This window comes from Belonocnema kinseyi, chromosome 3 (assembly GCF_010883055.1).
Source record: "Belonocnema kinseyi isolate 2016_QV_RU_SX_M_011 chromosome 3, B_treatae_v1, whole genome shotgun sequence".
Lineage (NCBI taxonomy): Eukaryota > Metazoa > Arthropoda > Insecta > Hymenoptera > Cynipidae > Belonocnema > Belonocnema kinseyi.
The window spans coordinates 120,969,494-120,980,528 of NC_046659.1; the positions used below are offsets into that span (position 1 = coordinate 120,969,494).

The window sequence follows — 11,035 nt, forward strand, 5'->3', positions numbered from 1 at the left end:
GCTACCTCATCACTGCTCTTTCCCCTAATTCATCTCTCCTAATTTCCCCCAATTCTATAACCCTCATTATTTCTACTTCCCCTCACCTAAGCTACCGTGACTTCTACTTCTCTCACCCACCCCTAACTCGTCTACTTCCACTCCCATAATTTCCCCTCACTTCAAATAATAATTCGGAAATAGATACTTCCTATTACATTATCTTTTTGTTTCTTTCTGAAACTAAATTAGAGGAAAACTAATTTATAGTATTTTTCTATTAATTCAAAAGGCGCCGATTCGTTTACTGCTAATTAGTAAAAATATACTAATAAAATGTGTAAAAATAACCGACTAAATAAATTAGTAACTATATCTACTAAAGGAATTGATAATGCTACTACTAAATCAACTGATTCATGTATTGCTAGTGACAATTTTTAACGGTAATTTTAATCAAATTTAAATGCTAATTTTACAATGAATAGAATCTTATTGATATCAGATAGTAAATTATTTAATAGATGGAAGAAATGTGAAAATTGTACAAACGTGCTAACCAGCTATTTGAAGTAACAGGTTCTCAAAATTGTTGTGTTGCACTGAAACCTGGGTTTACGACGTTCCTAAAATTTCAATCATCGGCATTTTGGTGTTGCGGGGACGGTGAGACTGAAAAAGAGCACACGGCCCTAAATGTTTATGTCTGGATAATATAGACTTATGATCAAGGCCACTATAAGCTATGACCGCAAGCGTCCCTAAATCCAGGTTACAGTATATTTGAAATTTTTGCATGAAAAAAACGCACGTAAATATTTCACAGTGTCTGAGTCTACGTGATTCTGCGTTCGTTGGATAGTTACTACCTCAAAGATCTTCAATTTTCCTGAAAATACATTTTATTTAATCTAACATTTTTCCAGGACACTTTCACACTTCCATTTAAACAATTTACTCATTCTTCAATATGAAACTAAAACGTAACTATTTAAAAAAAACACTGAACAGACAAAAAAAATTATAATATCAGTGACCAAAATCATTTAACTGGCAATAAATTGGAATCAGAATCCACTTATTCTTAAACGAAAACTCACGAATGGAGCGGGAGTCATAGCGTCATCACAGCAGCAGCATACATACGCCTGCGCTATACGAAAGACGCCATTTACTTTCAGCAGAAAAATCAAAGTAAATTCGAACTTATACTTGGAACTTTTTTCACAAAACTATGTTCGTGCCACTGTACGAAAAATTTTAATTTTTAAATTTCTTATCAATGCAAAATATTTGTAAAATAATAGCGCTATTCAATTAAATAACCTAAATAAGATTTTTTCCCCTGAAAAATGATATTTAATTATGATATTAATTTTACATTGATTTCATGACAAAACTTTTTTTTTTACTTTTATAGACGATTATGGAAAATTATATTAATTTAAATGTTTCAATTTAAAAAAAAAAGTTGTTTTGAGAAACATTACACTTTCTTAATTGAAACTCAAAAGCCATAAAAAAATAATTAAAAAATTAATAAAGTATGTTTTCCTAGCAATTCATTCCTAATTGAATTAGTAAGTTAGTAAAACTTTTCAGATTATTATCAGATTTAGTAGAAAGTGATAAAATTACTGATTCAAAAATTAGACAGAATGCGATAGCTAATTGCATTCGTAAAATTTCTAATAATTCATATTTAGAGAGTGTACTAAAAATAAAATTAATTAAAAAAATTAGTTCTGACATAAATCTTTTTGGTCACATTTTGAAATGTTTTTGCGCTTCTATAACGTTGAAAATTACTCTATGCTCTCTATCGTATATGGAAAATAATATATCGATCAGATTTAATAATTTCTGGATTATGTTAACCTTGATCACCCGGACATGATACGCTCCCATCTGATTTGCGCTTAAATCACTGGCGTAATCTTCATATTGTATAACCGTTTGTCGCCAATTCAATGCGGCCCTAGAACGCTTTACACAAAGCATGTCATATAGCTTTTCCACACTTTGCGTCTGAGCAATGGCCTCAAGATTTAGATGGGTGGGATGGAATAGAACTCACCTTGCCAATCCACCTGATTTTTTCCTTCTTTTTTTAATGATACAGAGTATGTTCGGTATAAAAAGTTGCGAACTGAACCGTTTTCTTCATAGTCAGTTTGTCTGTCGAAGAAGAAACAATTCACAACCCAACATGTTCAAGTTGGTGAGTTTCTCAGGCATTTTATTTTGATATTTTATTTATAATATCTTAGAGCCAACATCATATCAATAACTAATGGCATGATTTGGTTAAACAATAAAATTTACTATTTTCACCTGCTATTTAACGTAATAGAGTTTTATTTCCTTAAATTAAGAACCTAAACAAATTGAAAACTGTAATAACAATTTTGTAATATTGACAATATTACGAATTTTCGAAATAAGTCAAATAATTTAAGAAATTATTACATCTAAAAGAAATAAGTATAGAAATCAACATCTTCATTTGTTAATTTGTTCGAAAGGCGGCTTTCTGAAGAGAAAAAATGCTTTTTGGGTTTCACGCAATTTTAAAGTTATGACGAAATAAATTACACTCAGAAATCAAAGGTTTGGCAGAAGCTTGATTTATTTTATCAGTTGATGAAAATCTCAATATAACAATTTTAGGATTGTGTCTAATAACAAGAAGAATTCTTTACTATATTTCCGGTTCAAATTTCTCCAGGGCATTAAAATTTAAAAAAATATATAAATCATTTATCGAACTGTTGGTAATACTAAAGTCAATAATAAAAGTACTTTAATGTATGGGACATGTTTTTTAACTACCATCTGTTTTAGGGATTTAAAACTCTGTAATACTATAATTTTTATCATTTTTAGTAGAAAAACCTTTTCAATTACTTTAAATTTCGCCCATTTGATATTATTTAAAATTAGACACTGTTAAACAATTTTGATTAAAAATTCTTTCGAGTTTGAAAATTTTAATTTAATTTGCTACAAATTTTTGAAATTTTAAATTCAATTTTTTATTTGGAATATTTTTACTCAATTGGAAAAAAAGAAACTTTGCTTTTTATTTTTTTCTTGATTTAAAAATAAATTATTTATTTTATTAACACATTTTTCTTATAATTTTAACTAAGCCGAAAAGGAGAAATTTGTTTATTTTCTCATATTATGATGAAAGAGAAGAATTTTTGATTTTCAATGTTTGTCTCAATCTCGACAAAGAAATGAAATTTTTGATTTTTAAATAACAATTCTTGCTTTTTAACATTTTTATTCAATGAGGAAGGAGAAAGTTTTGATCTTTAATTTATTTTTAAATTGTAAGCCGAAATTTTCGTTTCAAATTTAATTTTGAATAGAAATAGGTATATTTAAAATTTTTCCTTTTAATTGAGATTAAAGAAAGGAAATTTTTGCTTCATATATTTTTTTAAATTAGGAGAAGTTTTTTATCTTGAACAGTTTATTTAATATTTTAATTTACTGAAGGGGGAAAATAGTATAATTTTCACATTTTTCTTAAGACGAACAGGAGGCAATTTTCTATTTTTCTGAATTGAAACGGAAACATTCTGTACTCTTAATGACGTTTTCTACATTTTTAATTTTTAAGTAATAATGTAAAATTAAATGCATTCATTTTTTGTAATATATCAAAACACTCTGAATAGAATACATTCTAAATTAAATAAGTTTAAATTAGGTGAAATGTAGAAAAAAAGACAATATTTCGAATAAATTTAATTTTTAAATAAAAGCGTTTGATATTGAACTATTTGAAATACAACATTTTTATATAACATAGTATAAAAATTAAAAAATTTTATACTGAAGTTCTGAAAATAGAAAGCTCTTCAATTATGAATGAGTTAAAAAAATTTTTTCTAGTTTTAAGCGTTCAGAATAAAAAAAATTATTATGAACCAATTTAAGCGATTAAAATTTGACAATTTGAAATTTAGAAGAAAATTAAATGTCTCAAATTTGAAAACTCTGAAATTCCAAAATTAAATATTGTTATTACATAAACAAATTATAATTTTCTTTAAAATTTATCATACAATTTTTCTAATATCAAAAAATAAGTTTACTGTCATTTTAGAGATTATCTTCACCATTCACAATGTCAAAATTTTTATTTATAAACCTTCAAAATTGAATCAATCTAGAGAAACGTTTAACATAAAATGCTTAACAGTTTAATTATTTTAATCAAATTTAAAATATATAAGAATTTAAAAAGTTTTAATTCCGCATTATACTTTTGAAAATTCGAGAGCAATTTTAAAGATGACAAATATATTATTTACCATGTATTTATATACACAAGTGACATTCAAAATGATTGGATAGGTATTTGTAAACTAAGAAACTCAGATTTCTGTTTAAAATAGTTCAAATTTTTAAGGAATTAGGAACAGTTTTCAAAACTAAATCAAATTTAATTTAAATCAAAGCGTAATTTGTGACAACTTAAGATAAATTACTCAAAATTCAATTTAAAAATGTCTATAAATTTGCGGAAATTGATAGAAATGATTGGTCATTTATGGTAATTTTACATGTAAATATGATAACTTACCATAAATTAATTCAGTTTTAAATATTTTTATCAATTTTCGGAAATTTATTAAATTTGTGGTAATTTAAGGTAATATAACATGTAATTTATAGTAACTTAAGATAAATTACTTAAAAATTCAATTTAAAAATTTCTATATATTCGCGGAATTTTATGAAAATTTCACGGCTGTAACAGGTAATTTTACATGTAAATATGGTAACTTACCATGAATGATCCAAAATTCAATTTGAACCAAAATTCGCTTACATTTTTTACGTTGAGTGGGCTAATTATCTTAAAATGCGAGTTTAAAGATGTATAATCTTCATTATTCACCTCTGACGGCACTTTTCACTTCCTAGGGAGAAATAGTACTTTTCACTACCTAGGGAGTAAAAAGTAGAGATTTATCTACTTGTTTTGAATTAGGATTAGTAATCTTTTATCAGTAGAATATGAAAATTCATTAATTTTTGTTCTTGTTTTTTTATGTTTAGATCGCTTTCTTGGCCGTTTTGGCCGTCGCCTTCGCAGCTCCAGCTCCGGCTCCAGGATTAATTTCTAGCCCAGTTGTCTACCAACCATATAATGCTTTACCAGTGGCAACAAGTGGAGCAATTGTCCAGGCTTCTCCTCTCGCTTATTCTTATGGTGGCTACCCCCTCGCATCACCATACGCCTACCCACATCAGTACTTCATCTAAGCTGAAGAAAAGCAGAATCATTCTAAACGACAACTTTTAGCATCAATTTAGGATCTTCGACACCTCATCTAATTATACGAAATAAGAATCAATGTGAGTTAGTTTTAAGATTTTTTGATTATTTAAATAAAATTTTTAAATGATCAAAATTTATGTTTTTCTATTCTTAATTGAATATGGTTCTAATATTATATTTAGCATATTTTCACTAAAAATTCAATATAAATTGATTATTTACTCAGTCCATTCTGGTGCCGTGAGTTAGTCCCAAAAAGCAATGATTTACCCCTCCCCCCGCCCCTAAAATCGAAAGATTGAATTCATCAGATCGTATGAACTGGAAATGTTTCAATTTTTTTTGCTTTGTTCAATCTTTGACATTTATCTGGAATCTTTGTAAAATAATATAAGTCTTTTTGAAACCTTTGAGAAATATTTGAAATCTTGATAAAATCTTGGAAATATTATTCCAAGCATGTGAAATCTTTGTGAAATCATTTGGAAATTTTCGCGAAATATACGGTAATATTTATAAAATTATTTAAATCTTTTTTAAATCGTCAAGAAAACAGCGGAAAATCATTGCAATTTTGTCAAATCTTTCAGAAATGTTTGGAAATGTTTTCGAAATATTTGAAATATTAGGTAATATTTGTAAAATCATTTAACCATGTGTGAAATATTTCGGAAGTGATTGAAATCTTTGAATTTTTTTTTAAATCTTGGCGAAATATTTGAAATATTAAAAAAATATTCGTTAATATTTGTGAAATATTGGAAATCTTAGTAAGATATTTAAAAAACTATGTGAAGTCTTTGTGAAAACTCTCACAATCTTTGTAATATCTGTTAACTCTTTGTGAAATCATTAGAAAACCTTGGAAATCTTTGTTCCATCTTTGTAATGTATCAGAAATCTTTGTGAAATAATAGAATCCTTTGTAAAATCTTTAAAATCTATCCGAAATATTTGTGAAATATTTGTAAAAATCTTTGTAAAATATTTGTAAAATCTTTGAAAACTTTGAGAAATCATTGAAAGCTTTCTGAAATTTTTTCTTTTACAATAGAAAAAAAGGATCAATTTTGTTGCAGAACATTCTGCTCCAGTGATCATTTGACTCTCGAGATCATAATAATTTTCCATTCGGATCAATTTGATCTCATTTTTTCGTTAATTTGTCAGGTTAAACAAAATGGCCACCAATTCTTAGCGCCGGTGTCATAATGACATAACCTAAAAATTGTATCTAACCGCAAGAAAAGTGACAACCATACTTAACAGGTTATATTTTCTAATATCAGTTTTCGTTATTACTTTAACTTTTCAAGTACACTGCACAATCAGAAACCATAAAAAGCTTGAATATGAGCTAAAGTACTATAAGAGCGTCATCCATCTTGGTTTGACAGCATACATGATCCCGAATTAGATCATTATGATCTCAAAAGTCGATCATTCACTTCGGCCGATCAAAATGCTCTTGAATTCAGTATCATTTTTGTTGCATATCAAAATGATATTGATTTCGATATCATTTTGAACTCCTTTTTTTACTGTATTGTGATGTCTTCGTGTAATCTTTATGCATTCTTTGTTAATTTTTTGTAAAATCTTCGTTGATTCTATAAACATCTTTGCAAAATATTCAAAATATTTGTGAAATCTTTGAAATCTATCTGAAATCTTTGTGAGTGCGTCAAAAGTTGATTGGAACCAATTTGAGTACACACACAACACATAAGGTAGTTGTACATAATCAGGGTGTCTAACGATTCTCAAGAACAAAATTAAAGTCCTTTTCCACGTTTTCCAGGTCAAGAAATTAAAATTTTGCAGGTCTCCTTTTTTTACATCAAATAATGAAATAAACGTTTGTCATAAATGTAAAACATTAGACAATTAATTTTTTCTTGGCCAAAAATGTCTAAAGAAAGCCGAATCGTAAATAAACAAATTCTGAATTTTTTGCGAACATAAGATGTATTTGTGAAATCTTTAGGAATATTTTTAAATCTTTTTTAAAAAAATCACTGTCTTTTTAAATCTTCTCAAATGTGTTGAAACCTTTTGAAATCGCTTAAAATCTTTGAAATGTTTCGAAATTCTTGAAATCTTTTAAAACTCTTATGAATTCTTTAAAGAAATTGTGACATATTCTCTAAGTCTTTTGTATTCGTTTAAAATCACTGGAATTTTTAAAATATTTGTGAAACCTTAATGAAATGTTTTGTATTCGTTTAAAATTACTGGAATATTTGAAATCTTTGTTATATCTTTTGAAATCTTATAAAACATTTTGATATCGATTAAAATATTTGAAATGTTTTTAAATCTTTGAAATCTGTAGTACTGTTCTCTTTTTGAAATCTCTAAAGTCCTTTGAAGCATCCTTTGAAATATTTGTGAAATGTCTCTTCAATCGTTGTTCGTGAAATCTTTTCTGTTCGTTTGAAAAGATTAAAATCTTTTCAAATCTTCTTAAATTTGTTGAAACCTGTTGAAATTATTAAAAATCTTTTAAATCCTTAAGAATTCTTTAAAATATTTAAGAAATCTTTCGAAAATCTTTTGTAATCGTTTGAAATCTTGTCAAACATTTTTAAATCGTTTTAAATCTTTGAAATGGTTTGAAGTCCTTGAAATCTGGTGTACTACCCCCTTGTTGAAATCTTTGAAATTCTCGTATTGTTTTGAAATCTTTATAAATGTTTGATGAAATCTTTGTAACTTTTGTGAAATCTTTTGATATCTCCTGAAAATTTTTGAAGTGATTTACAATCTTTTAAATGTTTTAAAATCTTTTAAATCTTTTGAAAGTTTAAAAATCTCTGTGAATTCGTTGGAATTATTTAAATTATTACAAATCTAGTGAAATCTTATGACATCTCCTCAAATTTTTTGAAATTGTTTCAAATCTTTTAAATGGTTTGAAATCTTAGAAATGTGGTTTAATATACCCTTTTTAAAACCTTTAAATTTTTTGGTAAGTTTCAAAATCTTTGTAAAATTTCCAAATCTTTATGAAATGTTCGAAATCTTTAGGGAATTTTTGTGAAAACTTTTTAATCCATTGTACACCCCTTTTTTAAATTTTGAAAACCTTGAAATCTTTGTGAAATATTTTGAAATGTTTATAAAATCTTTCTTTAATCTTTGTTTGGAAAATTTTTTGTATTCGTTGAAGTAATTGAAAATGTTTTAAAACCTCTTGAAATCGTTTCAAATTTTTGAAATCTTTGAAATCTGGTGTACCCTTTGTCAAATCTTTGAAATCCTTTAAATCTTTAAAGTTTTAACATTTTTGTGAAATTGCTGTGAAGTCTTTATTTATATATGGCTTTAGAAATATTTTGTAACTTTTTGAAATCAGCTGTACACTCAAAAACCGAGTGGACAATCCCTCGAAAAACCCGTTGTATGGCCATGGCTTATTCTAATTCTGAAACTAAATCAACGTCGAAATTTTAAACTAATAATTTTTATAATTTCTAAGTTGAACACCTCAATAAAAAGTGTCTTAAAATATCTTTATTTATTCTGTAATAAACAAAAGATAAATTATATCTTGACGAATAAAAAAATGTTCAGCAGCAAGATTTTTTCTAAACGAGATGTTTCTTTCATAATAGGCTAAAAGATTTAAATTACTCTTCGCATTTAGATAAAATTACTGTTTTAAAATGAAGAAAATAAGAATAATTAAAATTCAAGTTTTTCGTGAAAATATCAAGGAGATTTCCAAGGTTCCAGGTTTTCAAAGTCATTAGACACCCTGATAATGCATACACTCAGAAAAAGAATTGGTTGGTGGGACCTGAGAATTGTATGTGGTATCCAATTTAATTGGATTCTGGAGCGCCATCCCATTAGTTGGCTGAGACAGCCACTTTTATTGGATGAGTTAAAATTGGCTGTGACATCCAACTGAGGAGGATAGCTGATACTGAAACTTGGCTGCCCCATCCAACTACACTTGGAGCATGCTACTATCTCCTTGGTTAGGACATCTAATATAAATGTAGCTATATCTATTTCTATTTTATCGTACATCTATTTTTATTTGATACTAGGACCATTTACTTGGATGCATGGAATATTCTACAGGAATTCTATAAAAAGACATTGAAAAAGCTGAAAGTTTCTTTTAAAAAATGCAAATTTATTACGAAATTATTTTTTTTAGATATAAAAAACTTATTTTGGTAGATTATATTAATTAATATTTCTATTATAAAAGTATATACATCAGGGTGCCTTAAAATTAAGAGGTTATTTTGGTTTGCGGGGTCACCTCTAAAAAAGCTATATATAAATATTATACATGAATCTATAAATATATCATAAAAATTATTATTATACTATATATTGCACACAATAATCTATATTTCACACAGCGTACCTAAAAGCAACATCTCCTTCGGCGGTGTCCTGATATTTAGAACGCTTTTGCCCTGTTGAAGGTGCTGTAACTACACTCGTAATAGGAACGTCTTGCGTCGGAAGATCTAGGTCTTCTGTAAAATTACTGATGTCCACTGCGTCAATGCCCTGAAAAGAATTCATTTAAGTGGAATATTCTCTACGTCAATTGAAACAAATAGTTAAATTTTTAAACAAAAATATTTATTTTTTACACAAAATATGAATTTCCAACAAATAGCATGAATTTATAACCGGAAGTTCTTAACAAAGATCATTTTACACCAAAAAGACGAATTTCAAAAGAAATTACGTCAATTTTAAAACAAATAGGCGAATCTTCCAACAAAATACATAGATTTTTTACCAAATATGTTGTTGAGTTTTCAACGAAAAGACTAATTTCCTATGAAAAATATCAATTTCCAACAAACTGCATGAATTTAAAACCAACATTTTTTTAACAAAGAAGATTATTTTCTACCAAAAAATACGAGTTTTTGAACTAATTACATATATTTGTCACCAAAAATTGAATTTTCAACCTAAAGATTAATTTTCTCTAAAAAATTATGAATTTCCAACAAATTTAATCAATATTCAAATCAAATTTGTTAGCAAAGAAGACTAATTTCTACCAAAAACTACGAGTTTTTGAACAAATTACATCATTTTTAAAACAAAAAGACACATTTTTAACAAAATACATGCACTTCTCACTAAATCTGTAGTTGAATTTTCAACCAAAAGACTAATTTCCTATAAAAATATCAATTTTCAACAAACTGCATGAATTTTCAAGCAACATTTTTTAACAAAGATTATTTTCTACCAAAAAATACGAGTTTTTGAACAAATTGCAAACATATGTCACCAAACAGACGTTTAATTTTCTGCAGTAAATTTATTCGTCTAGATGGACATGTTAGCGCAGCATAAACTAAATTAAAGTAAACAAAATATGACAGAATTTCTATTCTTGTTGTCACAAAAAATCATTTAAAAAAATTCAATTATAAAATACCATCTCCATTCTGGAAGTGCTCGAATATTGCTGCAGCCCTGCTAGTAATTTTTTTTGTAAGCCTAATTCAGGGCTGACTGAAGATGTGAATGCAAAACGGGCCCTGAAGATGTGAACTGCAATGGTCACGAAACGCCGGCAAACAATTCGTAGTTTTTTACACGAGCGAAACCCCAAATATCGCTTTTTATCAAAATGAATCACCGTGAAAGCACAAAATCTACGAGGATAGTTCAATAAGTCCTTAGAATGACCAACAGATGGCGCGCGAATCGCTCCAAATGATCTGTTTTCAGTCAGCACCACTCCCGACTAGATATATG

General features: G+C 27.4%; 1 protein-coding gene across 1 annotated transcript; it reads left to right on the forward strand.

The window, feature by feature from the left end:
• The first annotated feature begins 2,137 nt into the window (after positions 1-2,137).
• LOC117169348 lies at positions 2,138-5,705 on the forward strand. Its single transcript, XM_033355688.1, has 2 exons — positions 2,138-2,200; positions 5,059-5,705. The coding sequence occupies exons 1-2, from the start codon at positions 2,189-2,191 to the stop codon at positions 5,263-5,265; spliced, it is 219 nt and encodes a 72-aa protein (XP_033211579.1). The 5' UTR covers positions 2,138-2,188; the 3' UTR covers positions 5,266-5,705.
• Positions 5,706-11,035: the final 5,330 nt, after the last annotated feature.